This window comes from Orycteropus afer, unplaced genomic scaffold, assembly GCF_000298275.1.
Source record: "Orycteropus afer afer isolate SDZICR_OR568_19922 unplaced genomic scaffold, OryAfe1.0 scaffold00099, whole genome shotgun sequence".
NCBI classification, from domain to species: Eukaryota; Metazoa; Chordata; class Mammalia; order Tubulidentata; family Orycteropodidae; genus Orycteropus; species Orycteropus afer.
The window spans coordinates 5674347-5696075 of record NW_006921686.1 but is presented as its reverse complement, the minus strand read 5'-3'; the positions used below and the strand labels follow the sequence as shown (position 1 = coordinate 5696075).

The following is a 21729-nucleotide window of genomic DNA, read 5'->3' as shown; positions in this document are numbered from 1 at the left end:
TCAAACCCACCAGCCACTCCTTGGAAAGAAGATGGGGCAATCTACTTCCGTGGTGATACTGCCTTGGAAACCCAAGGAAGGGTCGCTATGAGTTGGGTCCGACTCAATGGCACACAACAACAACAACAACAACAACAACCACCCAAGCCATGGTGTCTTCAATTGCCTCACATGCAGGTGAAAGCTGGATAATGAATAAATAAGACCAATGAAGAGTTGAAGTTTTTGAGTTGTGGTGTTAGGGAAGAATGCTGAAAATACCATGGACTGCCAGAAGAACTAACAAATCTGTCCCGGAGGAAGTGCAGCCAGAACACTCCTTGGAAGCGAGAATGGCCAGACTTCGTCTCACCTACTTTGGTCATGTTGTCAGAAGGGACCGTTCCCTGGAGAAGGCTATCATGTTTGGTAAGGTGGTGGGTCAGTGAAAAAGGGGAAGGCCCTCAATGAGATGAAATGACACAGTAGCTGCAATGATGGACTCAGGTACAGCAAAGATTGTGAGACTAGCACAGGACAAAGTAGTGTTCTGTTCTGTTGTACACAGGGTCTCTGTGGGTCGGAGCTGACTCCATGGCACCTAACAACAACAACAACATGTAGAAAATGGAAAGCCACCAGAGAGTTTTAAGCAACGACATGTCTGATGGTGTATGAGAAGGGACTCTCTGGCTACTGTGTTATTGGTCACTAGAGCTCACCTGAACACCCATTTCTTTGGGTTTCTGTCTCCATCACCAAAAGCTTTTCTTCTCTCTCCAACTGGGATATCAGGTCTGGCTTGCAGGGTTGAAGCCCTATAAAAAGGCAGGAGAACACACGATTTTAATTTTGAGTAAGTCCAGTCTTGAGTCTTTTCTGTTCTGAGTCATGCTTCTGGTGCCGTATCTAAGAACTCGGCCTAACCCAGGGTTATGAAGACTTTCTCCTATGTTTCCTTCTAGAAGTTTCAGTTTTACATTTTACACTAGGTCTATGATCCATTTTGAGTTGTCTTCTTTGTACAGTGTCAGGCATGGGTCCAGGTTCATCTGCTGCATATATATGACCAAATGTTCCAGCACCAGCTGTTGAAAAGATTACACCTTCTCCAGTGAGTTGCCTCGACACCTGTAGTGTCTAGAGTAGGTTTCAGAGGTGCTCCTTCCATGCTCCTACAATAAACAAGCCTGTTCAAACGTGGCCAAGATTACAATTCACATCTCCTCCCCTACACACTATACCCCAAACTGTGTACAGTGTAGTGAATTACTTAACATGGCCCTTCTAGCCACAGTAAATCCTAGCCTCTGAGCCTGTGGTTGTGGTCCCATTTGGGGGTGAGTTGTCCATTATAGTCATGAGGCAGGATTAGGGTGGAATGTATCTTGAGTCCCACCTTACTGGATGGTGTGACTCAAGCCACCATCCTCAGCTTCCTTGAGGGTGTATATGTGAATGCTCTCACAAAGCTCGCTCTCTCGCTCTGGATCCTGCGTCTGGGCCGTCATCGTCTCACTCCCAGTCTGTGGGCCTTGAGGCAGCAGCCAGTTGTCTGACCTACCCATTTGGGTTCATCAGCTCCTGCAACCACATGAGTGAGGAGAATCCCCCAGACTGACGCCTGACCCACAGAGGTGGGACTTGCCCTCCTCCACAACCAGATGAGCCATTTCCTTGTCAGACTGTGAATTCTGTGAGACGTTACAGTAAAACACAGAACTCTAAGATAGGAGGGAGAGTACTGATGGGAGTAGGAGAAGTTTTTGTCAGAGATGATGGAATGGCACAGCAGTTTGGAAAAGTTGGGACATTTGGGACATCTTTAACCTCTGCCTCACAGGGACAAGCCTTGTGCTGATCCTTCTGAAAGAAGGAAATGATTTGAGCACTGAGTTAGCTACTTCCCTGAGTTCTTTCCTTTTTCTCAATTAATTATGGTATAAATTTCAAATACAATTGAGTTCATCTTCCTTTGAGGTTTAGTTTATCATTTCTTTGCATTCTTATTTGATTTTTGTAATATGTTGAACTAAGGTATTTCCAGAAGTCCAAACTAAGTAAAAAGGTGTACTTGGGAAAGGGTGACTCTCTCCCACACTCCTTCTATCTCATTACCTCCCTCCTACTAAAGAAACAAGACTTCATAATTTTCTAGTTAATCTTTCCTCTGTTTCTTCTTATAAAGATAAGCAGATACACACATATTCACACATTTCCCCTTCTTTCTTACACAAACTGTGGTATAGTATCAATGCTCTTTTGTATTTTGTGATCTTTAGGGAAAATTCCTAGAAGTGGATTGCTGGGGAAGGCAACTTACATGGACCATTTAGCTTTCCTTCTTTCAACGTATGAGAGTACTTTCCCCAAGGCCTTCGCCAAAAACAAATACTGTCAATCTCATGGGTGAGAAATGGACTCTCAGTGTAATTTTAATTTATATTTCTCTTACATTGAATGAAATAGTACATCTATTTCATATTTGTATGTATGTATGTCTGTATATGAATATATAAACGAAAACAAACTCACTGCCATCAAGTTGATTCCAACTCATAGCAACCCCCATCGGGTTTCCAAGGCTTTAAATCTTTATGGAAATAGACTGCCTCAGCTTCATCCTATGGAGTAGCTGGTGGGTTTGAACCACTGACCTTCTGGTTAGCAGCCAAATGTCTTACCCACTACACCACCAGAGCTCGCTCTCTCTCTCTCTCTCTCTCTATATATATATATATATGGAGGATACAGATATATATACAGTAGTAGTAGTAGTAGTATACAGAGTTGAGTAATAATAATAGTTGAGAAGTAGTAATAGTGTGTGTATGTGTGCATATATATACTATATACACATGGAGCTATATACATATATACCTACCTAAACACACACATACATACATGCATATATATACAGAGAGAGACCTCCCACTTCTGTACTCTGAAACAAAAATACCACAGTGGCAGTGACAATACACAGCATCTAGACTTTGGTGCTGAATACCAATCTCTAATAAAAGTAACCAGGTTCCACAGAGAAAGGGATGATTCCAGAGCTGGGGCAAAATAAGTAAAGCCCCAAACCAAAAACTCAGTGCTACTGTGTTGATTCTGACTCACAGTGACCCTATAGAACAGAGTAGAACTGCCCCATAGAGTATTTAAGTCTGTAAATCTTTGCAGAAGCAGACTGCCTCATCTTCTATGGAGTGGCTGGTGGGTGGGTGCAAACTGCCAACCTTTTGGTTAGCAGATGAATGCTTTAACCACTGCACCACCAGAGGTCCTTAAGTAAATAAGCAAGTAAAAGATAACTATAAAAAATCATATTGTGATAGATGGGTGGGAAGACTGAACTATTAGGTATGTCTATGCAGGGGGGAGTTGCCCAAGACCATGTATAGGGCTGGCAGACATGTTTCTACAAGTGTATTGCTATGTTCTGTAAGAATTCCCAGCTATATAGTAGAGCTGACAAGGGTCAAGGTTGTAGTCACTCTTGGCCACAGCTAGCTACCCAAAGGGAGTGAACAGTTGGACCTGTGGGCTCAGGACCAGAGTTGCAGAGGACATCAAGCTCAACTGGCATAACATACTACACAAAACATTGTTCCACATCCTACTTTGGCAAGTAGCAACTGGGATGTTAAAAGCTTGCAAGTAGCCATCTAGATGCAACAATGAGTCTCTCCTCCTCCAGGGTAAAGAAAAATGAAGAAAACCAAAGATTCATGGAAACAATTAGTCCAAGTGACTGGTACACCATGCGATCCTCAGCCTATACAACTATGAGACCAGAAGAACTAGATGGTGCCTGGCCACCACTGTCAACCACTCGGAGGGGGAGCTATGGAGGAGATCCTGGATAGAGAGGGAGAACAATGTGGAACAAAAGTCAAAATCATTTGGAAAAATAAAAAAGGGGACCAGGTTTGCTGGTCTGATAGAGCTTGGTGGAACCACTGAGACTATGGTCTCTAGCTGCCCTTCAGGTCTGGAACTGAACCCACACCTGTGGCTTCCAGCCAAACAAAAGACAGGCATAGGAGTTGAACATTTACCTGAGGTAGATACACTCCTTGGAGAGAATAATCATGGGAGAAAGAAGGGCTGTTTATGCACAGGGAGACAGCTCAGGGGGCAGGAGTGCATGGAGGGATGGACACAGGGAAGAGGTAAGTTTCAGGAGGAAGTGGGAGGGGAGCTGTTGCATCGGGGTAAATTGTAGTCAATGTCATGAGACAAAGTGTATATGAACTGCTGTATGGAAAGTGAATTTGCTCTGTAAACTTTCACCCAAATCACAATTAAAAAAAAAAAATCATATTGTGCCATAAAATAAGGAAGTGGTCCAAAAAAAAGTAGAGTCATGTTACAGAGACAAAAGAGTTAGCTTAAAGGTTATACTGGCCAAATGTGGGACAACTTTACTACCAAAATAATTAACTACAGTAATAAATTGTGAAAAATTCAGAAATCCTTACAAATAACAAATAAATGAATAAATGGCTGAGAAGGCATGCCAAGCACTAACCACTAAATGTGAAGGGATTCCTAAACTGGAACATCATGAGTTTGTAATTATCATGGTAGAGACTGGATAAGGCAAGCTTCATCATGGGACGCTGAATCTAAAGGGAAATTTTTTTTTTTTGTAGCCCAGAGATTTTTTTTTTTTTTTTTAAATTGTGATACACAGCCCTTCTTTATCCCATGATTGATCTCTCCAAGGAGTGTATCTACCTTAGGTACATGTTCAACTCATATGCCTATCTTGTGTTTGGCTGGAACCTACAGGAGTGGGTTCAATTCCAGACCTGAAGGGCAGCTAGGGGCCATAGTCTCAGGGGTTCCATCAGGCTCTATCAGACCAGCAAACCTGGTCCTAAAGGGAAATTTTTATGAGCATATTTGCTGGTCTTGAAGTATTGCCCCATCTAAGGGGGAGAGGGGAGGCAGTAATTATACCATGGAGAAACTGGACATCTTGACTGAGTGATCAAAATTAACTGCATCAGCAAGGCACAGATGGACACTGTGGGCCTCTAGATGTGATGCAAAGGAGGCCCGGTGGTGCAATGGTTAAGGACTTAGCTGCCAACCAAAAGGTCCGCAGTTGAAACTTAACAGCAGCTCCACAGGAGAGAGAACCTGGTGGTCTGCGCCCACAGAGATTATCCTAGGGAATCCTACGGAACAGATCTACTGTGTCCTGTAGGGTTGCTGTGAGTTGGAACTGACTCAAGAGCAATGGGCTAGATGGGATGCCCTGAGAAAGACACACCTACGTCATGTTCCAGTCAGAATGGGTAACCTGAATCTACCGAGGAGGAGACATTACAGACATTCTAATGAAAAATGGTAGAGGTGGGGCTAACTATATCTTCAAAAATATCCCAGTCATAACAGATAAAGGCCATGGAATGTTCCAGATCAAAGGAGGCTACAGAGACACAACAACCAGACGAGACCCTGGGCTAGATCCCTCTAGAATGAGGGAGAAAATATGCCGTAAGGAATATACCTGACTCTACTGACAAAATGGGAAACAAACAAAAGATTAGATATATGCATTCCATCTGCACTGGAGCATGTAAGAGAATAGTCCTATTCCTATGAAACAGACACTCAAGTATGTAGGGGTCAAGGGCCATGCTGTATGTCAGTTAGCCTTAGATAGTTCAGGAAAAAGCATTATGAATACCCACACACACACATATATTTATTTCAAATATGTACACAACTAGATGTGGAAGGAGAAGGCATGGAATACACTATATATTGTTATGTGCCTTTGAGTCGTCTCCAACTTATAGTGACCCCTCCTTGGGTTTCCAAGGCAGTATCTCTGCAGAAGTAGATTGCTCAATCTTCCTTCCAAGGAGTGGCTGGTGGGTGTGAACTGCCAGCCTTCTGGTTAGCAGTCAAGTGCCTTAGGCACTACACCACCAGAGCTCCTATACTGTATATTATGTTACTGTAGGTGAAACTGGATAAAAGGTGTTCTTTATATTATACTTTTACCTTTTACTTTAACAATTTTTTTTTTTCAATTGTGCTTTGGGTGCAAATTTACAAAGCAAATTTATTTTACATTGAACAGCTCATGCACATTTGATTTCACAGTCCCAATTACCAAAAATATGGAACACTTCACAAATTTGTGTATCATCCTTGAGCAGGGGCCATGCTAATCTTCTCTGTATCATTCCAATTTTAGTATATATGCTGCTGAAGCTAGCACTATTATGCAATTTTCTATAAGTTTGAAATTACAGATACGTTCTTAAAAAATATCAGCCATTGTGGCAAACGCTATTGTGTTTCCTTAAAAAACTGAAAACAGAAGTACCATTTGACCCAGCAATTCCATTACTAGGAATATATCCTAAAGAGGTGAGAGATAGCACACGGACAGCCATATGTACACCTATGTTCATCGCAGCACCATTCAATTCACTATTGCAAAGAGATGGAAACAACCTAAATGCCCATGAACAGATGAGTGGATAAGCAAATTATGGTACATGCACACAATGGAACCCTATGCTACGTGAAAGAACCATGAGGGATACGTGAATCATCTCACAACGTGGATGAACCTGGAGGACATTATGCTGAATGAAATAAGTCAATCGCAGAAGGACAAGTACTGCATGAGCCCATTACTGTAAAAAGACAGAGAAGGGTTTGCTTGGAAGAGGGAACTCACCTAGTAGGTTACTGGGATGGGGAGGGAAGGGCGGGATTAATTTTGTGCTAGTTAGGGCCCACACGCTGACGTGGGTAGGGGGAGGCATATACGGAAAGGATTTGTGACCACCATGATAACATTAGGAAATGGAAGGACACTGAATTGTGCACATAAGAGATAGACGACAGATGCTAATACCAACCATTGTGTCCACAATACTGCAGTACCATTAACACCAAACACCAGGCTACCTGAGAGGATCAGACAGGGGTCAGTGAACAGGAGTATACTCTAGACCAAGGATAGATTGCAAGGCTAATCTTGCACAGATACCAGTGATACAAAATACCTGAAATCATTACAGAAACAATAGAAGACAGACACAGAGTAATCTGTCACAGTTACCCAGACACTATGGGAGAGAGATCCAATAGATCTACCAGCTCAGGACTAGTGCTGGGGGACACCAGACTCAGTTGGCACAACAAAATACATAAAAGCCTTGTTCCGCATCCTACATTGGTGAATAGCGACTAGGATCTTAAGAGCTTTCAAGCAGCCATCTATGATGCAGCTAATGGTCTCCTAGCATCGGAAGCAAAGAATAATGTGGGAAAAAAACAAGGGCTTTTGGAAGCAATCAGTCCTAGGGCATGATGGCCCTCAAGACCAGAAGAACTAGATGGTGCCTGGCTCCCAATGCCAACCTCTCAGGAGAGGATCAAATCTGGAGATCCTGGACAGAGTGGGAGGAAAAACGTGGAACAAAATCCAAAAACTCAATGTTGTTGTTGTTGTTATGTGCCGTTGCCAGAATTACAGGTCAGAGGAAGTCTGATGAGACCCCCAATACTATGGCCCTGGAATACATTCTGCACCTGGAATAAAACTCACCCCAGGGGCTGGCTCTCAGCCCAATAGTTAACAAGATGTACATGCAGACCACTCAACCCAGGATGATGCACTCACATACTCCATGGAGATACATTCCTTAGAACAATGGACCACGGAGCACCAGAAGACAGAAGACCAACATTCAGGTTGAGGAAACGCAGGACACACAGGAGTGCATAACTATGAGGGGCACAGGGGAGGGTTACAGGGCAGGGAGAGGAGGAGACTGGGTTAGGGTTGGGGATGGTGAATGGGGAGTGAAACTAAATGTACACGTAACGTTCAATGTAAAACAAGCTCTTAAAATAAAAAAATAGATATGTATCAAGTTAATCAACAGTTACTGTCATTCTGGAGAAAAAGAGAAAAAAAGGTGGAGCAACTCACTAACCTGATTTCATGACAAACCAACAGGCAGGTCCCCAATTTACTCATTGACAACTAAAAAGGAGGACTTTTGTCTGGAGACAAAAATCTGAAATGTCTTGTCTACACTGCACCAGGATTGCCAAGATGTTCAGATGCCCAAGTTCAGAACACAGCACGGAGTCTGCAAGCTTCAAAAGGAAGCTCTAGAAGCACATGGTTAAGAGCTTGGTTACAAACTGAAAGGTTGGAAGTTTGAACCCACCAGCCACTCTGTGGAAGAAAGATGAGGCAGTTGACCTCCATAAAGATTGACAGCCTTGGGACCCTGTAGTGCAGTTCCACTCTGTCCTCTAGGGGCGCTGTGAGTCAGAAGGACTCGAGGACAATGGGTTCGGTTTGGGCTTTGCTCTGTAAAGATTGACCGCTTTGGAAACCCTGTGGGCAGTTCTACTCTTTGCCATAGGGTTGCTATGAGTTGGAATCCACTCGACTATGACGATGGGTTAGAGCTTCAAACAACTGAGCATGCAGATACCCCGGAGGCCCACACTGGTTACAGAGGGCCGTCCTCACCCACAGAGAGCAGGTTCCGGAAGTTCTCCAGCATCACGTCGCGGTACAGCCTCCTCTGGTGGGAGTCCAGCAGCCCCAGCTCCTCCTCAGAGAAGACCACAGCCACGTCCTTGAATGTCACTGCTTCCTACAACATCAAACACACACGACCTCAGTCTTACAAGCAAAGTCCCCTGGGATGAGAGGACCAGGGCAAAGTGTAAAGGACGGAAAGCTGCTCTGGCTTCTGAGGGCGTGGGCAGCTGCCTTCTGTCTGCTTCCACACTGCTTATTCCATTCACCAAAGGGCTGCGAGAAAACAAATCCCTACTTTAAACCACTGCCTTTTGCTAGCACTCCTACAGCTAAGGGTCTGATGCTCTGGTGCATCCAGATTACTAATATTTTAAATTTTCTTAACGATGCCCAGAGAAGCTTTCTCTGGTCCCATAGAAGCTTTCTCACTTTACTCTCAGCAATGTCTGATGGTGTCCGGTTCCTTCTTTCACACGCACCTCACTTATTATTTATCACATCCACAGGCTACTGGACACCCTAACTGTTCGTGTGTGTCGCTCACCCCTGGGCTACATCTGTGGGCTGCAGTGTTCACAGGTCCCGGCAGGGCACAGCCCCAGAGCCTGCCTGCCTGTGTTCCCGTGTGAGCGCTCTGCCCAGCACTAGCTGTGTGTGTTACACACGTTCCTTATCCTCTCATCTGTATGTTGGTATCTATATGCTCAAGTCCCTGGGTGGTGCAGTCAACACGCTTGGCTGAATCTGAAAGGTTGCAGGTTCAAGTTCATGAAGAGGATCCTTGGAAAAGGGGCCTGAAATCCAAAAACTCAGCCACTGAAAAGCCTGTGGAACACAGTTCTGCTCTGACACACGTGGGGTCACCATTAGCTGGAGTCTGCTTGATAGCAACTGCTGATCTGTATCATAGGGTAGCAGCACTGCAATGCGTGACTATATGTAAAACAAGGAGCTCTGGTGGTCTCGTGGTTAAGGTATTTGGCTGCTAACCAAAAGGTCAGTGGTTCAAAACCACCAGCTGCTCATTGGACGAAAGATGGGGCTGTCTGCTTCTGTAAAGATTTACAGCCTTGGAAACCCAGTGGGGGTTGCTATGAATTGAGATCAACTCCATGGCAGTGAGTTTGGTTTTGGTTATATGTGAACCACTCAGGAAAAGTGCCTGCCACATTACAAATAAATATCCAGTACCATCATCTCTTTCATCCCATTTCAGGGCTGCACAGTAATCCAAGGAATTGATATTCTAGAACACAGTGAACCAACCCAAATAATGCATGCTTACTTAAATAAACATGCTGCAAAACACATCCAGCCATGCAGATCTTAGGCCAACTGTCGATCTCAGTTTCTTAAAATAAAGTCCCAAAAGTAGAAATGTCAACGTCAAAGTCTATTGATCTGTAAAGTTTATGAATCATAATCGCAGGTTCTTCCCCCAAAAAAGATATTTCTAATTTACGATCCATCCACCCACCACCATCACCACCACCACCACCCCCGAAAGTATAAATCCCTAACTCTCACTGCCCCAGCCAACACTGGACATGATCACTTTTTGAATACCTCCAGTCATCTCAGAAGTAAATTTGAGAAGTTAAAACAAGCTCTTTTTAAAAAAATATTTCATGAAGTTGCTTAGTGACAAGCATTCCCCTTCCACACACTTGCTGCTCATCTCTATGTCTTGCTTTGTCATCACAGCTCTTGAGGCTTTTCCTTCCACATATATTGTCAATGTTTTTCATTGCACTTTGCTATTTGTGCAGTAACCTTTTGCTGCAGGGAAGTTTACAATTTTTTTTTTATTGTGATTTGGGTGAAAATTTACAGAACAAATTCACTTTCCATACAGCAGTTCACATACACTTTGTCTCATGACATTGATCACAGTTTACCACAATGCAACATCTCCCCTCCCACTTCCTCCCAATAGTTACCTCTTCCCTGTGTCCATCCCTCCATACACTCCTGCCCCATGAGCTGTCTCCCTGTGCATAAGCAGCTCTACTTTCTCCCATGATTGTTTTCTCCAAGGAGTGTATCTACTTGAGGTAAATGTTCAACTCGTATGTCTGTCTTTTGTTTGGCTGGAAGCCACAGGCATGGATTCAATTCCAGACCTGAAGGGCAGCTAGGGACCACAGTCTCAGTGATTCCACCATGCTCTATCAGACCAGCAAACTTACCTGGTCCCCCACCTTTTTTTTTCTCCAAATGATTTTGAGTTTTGTTCCACATTGTTCTCCCTCTCTATCCAGGATCTCCTACATAGATCCCCTTCCAAGTGGATGACAGTGGTAGCTGGGCACCATCTAGTTCTTCTGGTCTCATAGTTGTATAGGCTGCAGATTGGATGGTGTACCAGTCGCTAGGACTAATTGTTTCCATGAATTTTTGGTTTTCTTCATTCTTCTTTGCTCTGGACGAGGAGAAGTTTACAATTTTTATACAGAGACCTGTTCAGCACTCTGTTTGTTCTGACTGGAGCTCTGAGCATGATAACCTCAGGTTTCTGAATGGAAAACTGTGGGCATTTTTTGTTTGTTTGTTTGTTTTGCCTCTCTTTCTGCACAAATGGTATTTCTGATATGCTTGACCTAGAGAGCAAAGGCTTCGGAGTTGGCTGCATACTTGTTTTCCTGTAGGAACTTAAGCAGGGTCATAACCTACGCGAACCTCTTATTTTCATGTTAACAGCGCAGAAGATTCTCAGTTCCCCTCAGACAGTGTTCGGAGCAGTGAATACAGAGACAGACCAAAAGTGCCTGCACGTGCTGTAAGATGATGAAAAGTTTTAAATGTGTAAGTACTTGTATTATGCTAATAAAAAATTAATACACAGATAATGAAATACACACAAAGACACACATACATAGACACACACTATGTCTTTCTATCAGGAAGAAAGAATTAAGTTCTTGTATAAAAACATCTGAAATGATTTTTTTTCCCCTGAGTTTGGTTTCAGTATGATCCTACTAGCCAAAACAATAGTTTAGGTATTCTTTTTACAAAGTACTTAAAGCATCTTTTATGAAAAAAAATACGTATTTTTTTCAGTTTTTAGTCCACAGAACATGAAGGACATATAATATCAGAATTCCTTCAGAATGACTTTTTTGAGTAAAGACTGTATGTAGAAAAATAGATATGTAGGGAAAACTGCAAGAATCCGCAAGAACTTAAAAGGCTGTGAACTGGGAAAAGTAAAACACACACAAACAAAAAGGTACAGTAATTCACTGAGATAGTATTAATCTACTGCTGTCCAGTCGATTCCAACTCAATGATCCTACAGGACAGAGTAGAACTGCCCCAAAGGGTTTCCAAGGCTGTCAATCTTTAGGGAAGCAAAGCCTAAACCAAACCCACTGCCACTGAGTTGATTCTGACTCAGGCGTCCCTATAGGACAGAAAAGCACTGTCCCACAGAGTTTCCAAGGCTGTAAATCTTTTAGGAAGCCGATTGCTGCCTCTTTCTCCTACAGAGCAGCTGGTGATTCAAATCACCATTCAGTTGGCAGCCGAGAGCTTTAACCACTGTGCCACCAGAGCTCCTTAAAACAAACAAAAAGGTGTCATAAATTGCTGAAATGATATCAAGTGATAACAATTAAGTGCTACAATATTAAGTGAAAACAATTCAAAATCATACCTGTTATTTTTTACAATATTGTTTTTTCACGTATTTTCGTTGTGGCTATTGGTAAGAATGCACACTGCAGATACATATCAATTCAACAATTTCTCCATGTACAGTTCAGGGACCTCGATGACCTTCTTTGAGCTGCATTACCATTCTCTCCCTCCTGTCCTGAGTTGTTCCTCCCCATTAACAAAAACTCCCTGCCCCCTAACCTTTGTATCTCATCTTTTGAGTACCTGTTGTCAATTTGATTCCTTCTGGATAGCTCTTAAAAAAAAAAAAAAAAAAAAACAAACTCACTGCTGCGGAGTTGAATCCAACTCATAGCAACCCCTCCTTGGGTTTCCGAGGTGGTATCTCTAAGGAAGTAGATTGCCCACTCTTCCTTCCAAGGAGTGGCTGGTGGGTCTGAACCACCAGCCTTCTGGTTAGCAGTCAAATGCCTTAGGCATTATATCACCAGAGCTCCCAATAGCTCTTAAAAGAGCACAAAAATTGTATCTATTATTACAAGCATTATTATGAAGGTGTAGAAAAAATGACCATGGAAAAAACAAGTCATTTGTCAGTAGGGTAATAAAGTATGAGGTCCTTCTCATTTTTTATTTCTATTCTCTTTTGTTAACGTGACCCAACAGGACTTATTGCCATTAAGTCAATTCTGACTCATAGAACTACCCTACAGAATTTCCTAGGCCACAAATCTTTAGGGAAGCAGACCGCCACATCTTTCTCCTGCAGAGCGCTGGTGGGTTCCAACCACCAACCTTTTGGTTAGCAGCCGAGTGCTTAATCACTGTGCCACCAGGGTTCCTTCTTTTACAGTATTACTGAAAGGATAAAAATGGTAATACAGCAAATAAAAACTAAAATGCTTTAAAAGGGGGGGGGGCAGGAAACATGTTCATACATGGTATTAAATTCTTCACCCTTGGCAACAAGAGAAAAAAAGACATGACAGAAATAAAAACCTAACTCACCTGGAACTTGGTCATTTTCTCCTCCTTTTTCAAAGGAAAGGCAGAGACCTGAGAAGGGACGATAAGGTAGAAGCCATGAGAGAAAGGCAAAAGTATCTTTGTGCAAATTAGAGGAGGCCACACATGGCGGATGGAGCAGCGTGCAGCTGGACTCCAGCTATGAGGCTACCCTGACTGGATGCCCTGGTGCCTGGAACAACCTGCCCAGCTGTACCCAGCCCCCACACCTCTCCAAGCTCCCAGGGAGTTCATTCTGGTCCTGGGAGATGTAGGAAAGGAGAGATGGTAGAACGTACTGGCGAAGAGTAGACTTGGGACAAAACGCCTGTGTTCAAAACCTGGCACTGCTGAACTAGCTGAGTAGCCTCAGTGAAGTTAGCTAAGCTCTCTCAGTCCTGTCATTTGCAAAATTAGGATCATTGGTAATAATGCCAACGTTGTAGGGTTGTTGTTAGCTGGGTATGTGTGAGGAACAGAAAGTTGTTATAACTCTATCCAGGTTCTTCATGATGCAGACACTATTTTGCATCATGAAACTGCCCATGAACCTGGGCCTCCACAATCCTGAGACCAGAAGAACTAGATGGTGCCCTGCCACCACTACTGACTGCTCTGAAAGGGGTTACATCAGAAGGTGCTGGACAGAGTGGAAAAAAATGCGGAACAAAACTCAACATCATAAAGCCCAGGATTCCTGGGTTTACAGAGACAGCTGGAACCCCCATGACTATGGCCCCCATTCACCCTTTGGATCTGAACTGAACTCATCCCTGTGGCTCAAGTTTCAGTCAAACAATAGACAGTCTACAAGATGAACAATAACACCAGGGAGGTACACACTTCTTAGAACCACCAACCACTCCAGAACAAAAGGGAAGGATTTGCCGAAGAACAAAGTTCAAAAGGCGGGAAGGGTTAGGAGAAAATGAGGAATGGAAACCAGTAACATAGGGAGGAAGTGGGAGGAGTGATGTTAAATTGAGGGATTGCGAGACAAGCTGTGTGTGAACTGTTGAATGGAAAACTGATTTGCTCTGTAAACTTTCACCGAAATCACAACAAAAAATTAAAAAAAAAAAAAAAAACCACCAAAACTTTCCTTGTAAACATGTGCAGTGAAAAGTCTGCATAGCACAGAGCATTGCTGTCCGTGGGAAGTCACCCAGAGCTTCTGCAAGGTCTGCAACTCTGGCTTCTTACTTAGTAAGTTGTTGACTCGGTGATAAAACTTGTTTAGACATTGATATTTGTTTAGACCATTCTTCTAAAAAGTTGAACAGCTGGTGAATATTCTTCCAGAAGCCAGAGAGGCTCAACATGTCCCACTTCTGCCATGCACACGGACACAACAAAAGGCCAATGAAAACTGGAGGCTACTGTATTTCTCAGGCTAAATGAAAGTGCGGCCCTCTGTCTCAAATGAACAAAGTCACAGTGTTGGCTGGCAGATCATGTACTAATCTATGTAAAATGTTGGCTGAGTGCTTAACCCTTGAGAGGGTTTGGAGACTAGGAGTATAATTTCTTGGATTTTTCCTCCAGGTCTGTTACCTTATTTACCGTTCTCAAGCAATTTCAAGGTCATCCGTGAAGAAGAAAGAACTCCACTAAGGGCTAAGCATAGGCTGCGGATAAGACAAAGCCTTTTAGCAACATCTTAGAGAGAGGCTTTCTGCTACTCTGGTAGGGCCCTCATTGTCTCCAAGTCCCTGCTCACATCAGCTGTTGTAATAGACTCCACACGTACAAAAGGGCAGCAAGGCTACCCCAACAAGTATTAACTTGGCTGAATGGTTTAGCAGTGAAAGAGCTGAGTTGTCTTTCATTTAACCAGTACTTATGGATCACCTTCTAAATGGGCTACAGTTCCCAGATCTCTAGTCAGCGGTGATGCTATGTCAGAATAAACTGTACATATGAATAGAGTTTGCATGGGGTCCTCTGAAAGAACACGGAAGGGGCCCCAAAATGTAGACTCTGGATGAGGAAGTGCGTCAGATGGGCTCAATGAGAAAATGAGGCCTGAGGTCAGTACTTACATACAGGGGGGTCATGGAAACATTGAAACGGCCTGAGGGTCAGAGAGCACCCAGGGTAGAAAAGGAAATAGAAAAGGTGGTGAGAAAGCGAGAGCCAATCCCATGCTTTAGATGGAGGACTTCATTCACCCTCCCAGCGACCCAAGGGTGGGACAATGTGTGACTCCTTTCAACAGCTGAGAATATTGAGTCAATGAGATCTTAAGTTCCTGGTTCATGATTATCCATTTAGCCAGTGGAACAGCCAGAATTATAATGGTCCAGAGCCCATGTTCTTAAGTATCGACCTGCCACTCATTGGTATCACTGAGGAGTTTTAGAAGATAATACCAAGGCCTGGGCCCCTGTCCATAAGCTATACATCACACTCTATGGAAGGCGTTTTATGAATGCCTCCCACGTGGTTACAGTTTTCAGAAAAGGATGAAAACTACACACTATTAGATGAATAGAGGTAGTGTGCAACCCAAGGAGCTCTGGTGGTGCAGTGGGTAAGGCACTTAGCTGTTGAACAGAAAGTCAGTGGTTTGAACCCATCAGCCACTCTGTGGAAGAAAAATGAGGCTGTCTGCTGCCATAAACATTTACAGCCCAGAAACCCAACAGGGGTTGCTGTGAGTCAGAATCAACTCGATGGCAGTGTTTTGTTTGTTTGTTTGTTTGTTTTTTTTTTGGAGTGTGTGAGTCACTCAATTAACCACTAGGCCATCCGGTCTCTCAAGGAGTAAAGAGAATTGTCAGAAGGCACACAAGCAGGAGGAAGGCTGGGCCTGGCGCCCAGACAGTCTGATTTCCAGCTCCCCACTCCTCTCTACTGTGATGCTCCTGAGCTGTCTCTGAGAGGAAAGAGCTGCAGCCCACACTCATTGTGAAGACGGCTTCAAGTTCAGACCTGCCTGGTCAGCAACCAGGGTCACTCTGATCACGCAAGGCACTCTGAATACAGAAGACAATGCAATCCACGTTCAATGTGCATTTGCATAGGGGTCATCCTATAGAATATTTATGTTTCTTCATGTGTTTGACAAAGTTTTAAAAAGTCAATTTGGAAATGGACCACCTTAAAATATCTGTAAACAGCCAACATTAACCAGTTTTAATTTTCTTGTGCAATGTTTTCACTCTATTCTGTCACAAAAAGTTAACACTTACTGAGAAGTCACTGTGTGCCAGGCACCACAGCACACACTGTTAGCTCTTTTAATTCTCAGTACAATCTTATGAAGTGTGAACGAGTACGGTGTTCTCAGAGTGTTTCAGATTAGGAATTGAGGCACAGAGAGGTCATGTAATCTGCTCAAAGTTCCTCAGCTAAGAAATGCAAGAGCCAGGTGACAAACAAAGCAGTTCAGATCCAGAGCTTGAGTCACTAACAAGCACTGGGATCATCAATATGAACAGACTAGCTACTCCCAAACAACTGGCCAACTGTCTCCAAGATGAAAAACAAAGTGTTCCTTTCTTGGTTAACACAAGTGCAAGCTGTGCAATGCCTTTAGGATACAGTCTAAATCCTTAGCAGGCCCCACTAAGAGGAACCTGCCCTGCCTGGTTACTCATTTCCTCTCCAAATGCTCTCTCCCCTATGGTCGCCAGCCATGCAAATCACCTGATCTTGCCAAAAGCCTCCAAGCCTTCGCATGTGCTGTGCCTTCCGTCCTTTCCTTTAAGGCATCGAAGTTAAAGACTGGAGTACGTGTTCTCTAAAAAGGCAGATGGTAAATATTGTAGGCTTTGTGGACCATATATGCTCTCTGTTATATATTGCTACCGGCAGGCCCTGAGTTATGGATGTCTGACCTTGTTGGGTTATGAGCGCCTGACTTATGTACAACCTGCAGTTATGAGCCAACCCCCAGAAGGCCTATTACATTAAAAATGTGAGGTGCATACAATGGTTTGTAATAGCAAACAGGTGCCACACCATGCATCAAAGCATCACTATTATTGCTGTAGTATTACATTAAAGATGTTTTAGTGTATCTGGAAGTGGTTTTTTAATGTTTTTTATGCTTAGAAAGGTACACTATAAACTATATGTTGTTGTTGTTAAGTGCCATTGAGTCGTTTCCGATTCATAGCGACCCCATGCACAGCAGAACGAAACACTGCTCGATCCCGCGCCAGCCCCACAATCCATGCTATACTCGAGCCCATCATCGCAGCCACTGTATCAATCCATCTCGTTGAAGGCCTCCCTCTCTTTCGTCGACCCTCCACCCTACCAAGCATGACATCCTTCTCCAGGGAATGGTCCCTTCTTACAACATGACCAAAATAGGTGAGACAAAGTCTGGCCACTCTTGCTTCCAAGGAGCATTCTGGCTGCACTTCCTCCAGGACAGATCTGTTAGTTCTTTTAGCAGTCCAATAAACTATATACTATGAAAAATACTGGACTGACTGGTTTTATGATATGAATTGCACCTAACTGTTCCCACTTATGTACAAATTTGACTTAAAGACAGACTTAAGAACAGAACTTGATGGTAATTTGGGGACTGCCTGTATCTGTCTCTCTTTACAATCCTTTAAATGTAAAAATTATTTCTAGCTGTGGAGAGAGGTGGTACATACAAAAGCAGGCCACAGGGCAGTAGTGCCCACCTGTGGTCTAGATTATCATAGCTTTCAACATTCAGCTTGTATGTCCTCTGTTCCAATGGGCTAGTTGACCTCCATGTTATGAATTCCTAAAAGCCACTTTGCCAGCCTAGTGAAGAGGAAGGTTGTGGTCAAGAGCTGAGGTTATGAACCCAGGCTGCCAAGCTTTAATCCTGACTCTGCTGCCTCCTGGGTGCTTATCTTACTGGCACAGTGAACACCTTCAAGTCCATTAACCTCTCGATGCTTCTGTTTTTTCATCTGTAAAGTGGAGATAAAAGTATTGTTGTGAGCAATAACCAAGCTGATGTGTGCAAAACACAGGAAGTCTGATGGCCCATAAATATACTAGTATCAGCTATTGTTGGTATCATCCTCATTATGGTCACCATGAAATAAACACAGAAGCCACACGTTAGCTGTGGTTTATTCCACAGTAAATTTATTTTGGATCAACAATTATCCATAGATGTGTATCACCCTTTGGACATCTAGAAAAGCTGGTGGCTTTTGCATCTCTCACCCAAGCAGACTGACTGATATTGAGATAAAAGGCAGGAGAAATGTATCTCATTGAGCATATCTGCTGTGAAGATCTCTTGAAAGTGCTAAGAAGCAAAGACGTCACTTTGAGGACTAAAGTACACCTGTTCCAAGCCATGGTATTTTCAATAACCTCATAGGAATGGGAAAGCTGGACAATGAATAAGGAAGACAAAAAAATTGATGCCTTTGAATTATGGTGTTGTGGAAGACTACTGCCAGAATGCTCCTTAGAAGCAAAGATGGGAAGACTGCATCTCCTGTCCTTTGGACATGTTCTCAGGAGGGGCCAGTCCCTGGAGAAGGACATCATGCTAGGTAAAGCAGAGGGTCAGCAAAAACCAGGAAGACCCTCAACGAAATAGATTGACACAGTGGCTGCAATAATGGGCTCAAATACAGCAAGGGTGGTAAGGATGGTGCAGGACTGGGCAGTGTTTCTGTTCTGTAGTAGGTAGGGTCACAAGTCAGCACTGATTTCACGGCACCTAACAACAACATAACATTTCCCCTACATCTCTTTTCTTAAATTTGATTATAATCTCCCTAAACTCACCCCTGCTGACTGTTGGCAATCTACACAAACCACAAAGAGCTATTTAGTAACTTCTGCCACTTGCTGTGCTTGGTGATGAGCTGAGAACTGGACACAGCTCCAACAACACAGAACCCTGCAGTGAAGTGGAGGAGACAGATCAGAAACAAAGCGTAAGCGGCAGAGCAGCAGTGGCTGCAAAGACACATCAAAGAAACTGATCAAAACTGAAGCACACGAAAATGATGTTGTCGTGGACTGAACCATGTCCCCAAAGAGTATGTGTCAATGTGGCTGGGCTGTAATTCTCAGTCATGTAATGATGTAATTTGGCAGTTATGCAACAATGATGGTTATGCAACCATCCCACATGATGGGACCTGATAATCACTTTTTATATCTCTTTGGTGAACTGACCCCTGATGTATTATCCCTGGTAACAGTCCTTGGTATAAAGTTGACTTTGTCTGCTATTAATATAGATTGCTGTTTGCTTGGTCTGTCTTTTCCTATCCTTTTATTTTTAATCTATCTCTGGAGTCCCTGGCTGGTGGGAAAGGTAAATGCGCTCGGCTGCTAATCAAAAGGTTGATGGTTTGAGTGTATGCAGAGGCACTTTGAAAGAAAGGCCTGGTGATCGACCTCTGAAAAATGAGACACTGAAAACCCTCTGGAGCACAGTTCTACTGTGACACATATGGGTCACCATGCGTCGGAATCGACTTCATGGCAACTGGTATGCCTTAGATCTAAAGTGGTTGTCTTTAGACAACACATACTTAAAACCAAAACACCTAACCCACTGCCATTGAGTTGATTCCGACTCATAGCAACCCCCACTGGGCTTCCGAGATGGTAAATCTTTACAGAAGTAGATTGCCCCATCTTCCTTCTGTGGAGGGGCTGGTGGGTTTGAACCGCCAACCTTCTGTTTAGCGGTCAAATGCCTTAGGCACTGTGCTATGAGAGCTCCCTAACATATACTTAGTTCTTGCATTTTTTATTATTCAAACTTACAATCTCTTTTAATTGACACACTGAGGCCATTCATATTTAATGTAATTATCAATATGCTGTGTTTTGGTTACTTTGTGCTACTCTAATAAAAAATGCCACAAAGGGTGGTTTTAACATACAGGAATTTACTCTCTTTCAGTTTTAGAGGCTAGAAGTCCATGTTCAAAGTGCCAGGCTCTAGGGCCTGGGTGAAAGCCCCTCGACCTTGGGCTTCAGCTCTGCCTCTTGCTCCTGGCCCACTGGAGCTAGAGGTGTCTCTTCACTGAGGCAGCTGCTAGCTGCTTAGGCTAAAAAGCCCAAGCTCGACAAATAAAATGGCACAGTCCCGATGTTACCAAACCACATGGCAGGCCATTAATTAAGTCCATTGAAAGTCTCAAGGTCAGCAGAACATGGCAGGCTGCTGAACAACGACATGGCTGCATGCGGGGTTCAAGCGTGCCATAAGCTAGAGACCATTCCCAAGGCTTCTCCTTATATACCGGAAGCAGACCACATCCCAAAGGCAGGTACTCAACTGCTCGTGGCAGATTCCACCATGGAGCTGACTGCCAGTCTCACTATGGGGAATAACTACCACCAGCTGCCCAACCACTCAAAACCAGGCCCAGTCAAGTTGACACATAACCTTAACTACCAGAGTCTAGATGTAAGTCTACTGTTTTATTATTTTCTGTTTACTGATTCTGTCTTAAGTATTTAGTGCTGCTATACAGAAATGCCACAAGTGGATGGCCTTAACAAACACAGACATATTCCTTCCAGTTTAGGAGGCTCGAAGTCCAGATTCAGGGCTCCAACTCCAGGGGAAGGCTTTCTCTCTGTGTTAACTCTGGATAAGGTTCTTGTCTCCTTCCAACAACTGTGGGCCCAGCATCCCTTGAGGTTTCCATGTGTCCTGGCATCCCTGGGTCCAGGAGGTTCATAGCACAGGGACCCAGAGTCCAAGGACGTGCTCTGCTCCCAGCCCTTCTTTCTGGTGGTACTGAGATCCCTTTCTCTCTGCTCACGTCTCTCTCTTTGTATCTTTTGTAAGATGAAAGGTGGTACAAGCTACACCCCAGGGAAACCCACCTTACATCAGGTCAGGGCTATGACCTGATTATGGGATTTCCATCCCTCCCTAAGCCCCTCACAACTCATTGTCTGACCACATCATGGGGGTGATTACATCAGTACACAACTGCTAAATTACATCATTACACAAATGCCAAACCACTGAGAATCATGACCCAGTCAAGTGGACATATGTTCTGAGGGGACACAATTCAATCCATGACACTTCTTGTTGTTGTTCCTCGAATTATTCCTTTTCTCCTTCTTTGTGATTTGAATAATTTTTAGCTTTTTGGCTACATCTCTTCCTATCATTTTTTTTTAAGTGATTGCTCTAGGGACTGCAATGTACATTATCTAATGCATTACTACCACTCATCTGTCAGTCTGTCATACTGTGGTAGCTTGCATGTTTCTGTGATGCCACAAGCTATGTCACCAGTATTTCAATTACCAGCAGGATCACCCATGATGGGTTGTTCCAGTAGAGCTGCCAGACTAAGACAGACTAGGAAGAAGGAAGAAGTAGTCCACTTCTGAAAAAATTAGCCACTGAAAACCTTAAGGACAGCAGTGAAACACTGTCATACATAGTGCTGAAAGCTACTCAGAATACAACTGGGAAAAGCTGTCTCCTCAAAGTAGAGGAGACCTTAAAGACATGGATGGAGTAAAGCTTTCAGGACCTTCATTTGCTGATGTGGCACAACTCAAAATGAGAAGAAACACAAACATCCAGTGATAATTGGAATTTGGAATATATGAAGTATGAATTTAGG

General features: G+C 43.5%; 1 protein-coding gene and 1 non-coding gene across 2 annotated transcripts in view; both read right to left on the bottom strand.

Annotated features, from left to right (window-relative positions):
- The window catches only part of LOC103198889 (zinc finger protein 112-like), a 20568-nt gene extending 7397 nt beyond the window's left edge, over positions 1-13171 (bottom strand). Inside the window, exons 1-3 of the mRNA XM_042781249.1 lie at positions 13157-13171; positions 8513-8639; positions 702-797 (exon numbers count right to left, since the gene is read on the bottom strand). Of these exons, the coding sequence (XP_042637183.1) occupies positions 702-797; positions 8513-8639; positions 13157-13171 (238 nt within the window). The remainder of the gene's footprint in view (positions 1-701; positions 798-8512; positions 8640-13156) is intronic.
- On the bottom strand, positions 6120-6226 carry LOC122150165. Its single transcript, XR_006163517.1, has one exon. It is a non-coding gene; the product is annotated as a U6 spliceosomal RNA (small nuclear RNA).
- Positions 13172-21729: the final 8558 nt, after the last annotated feature.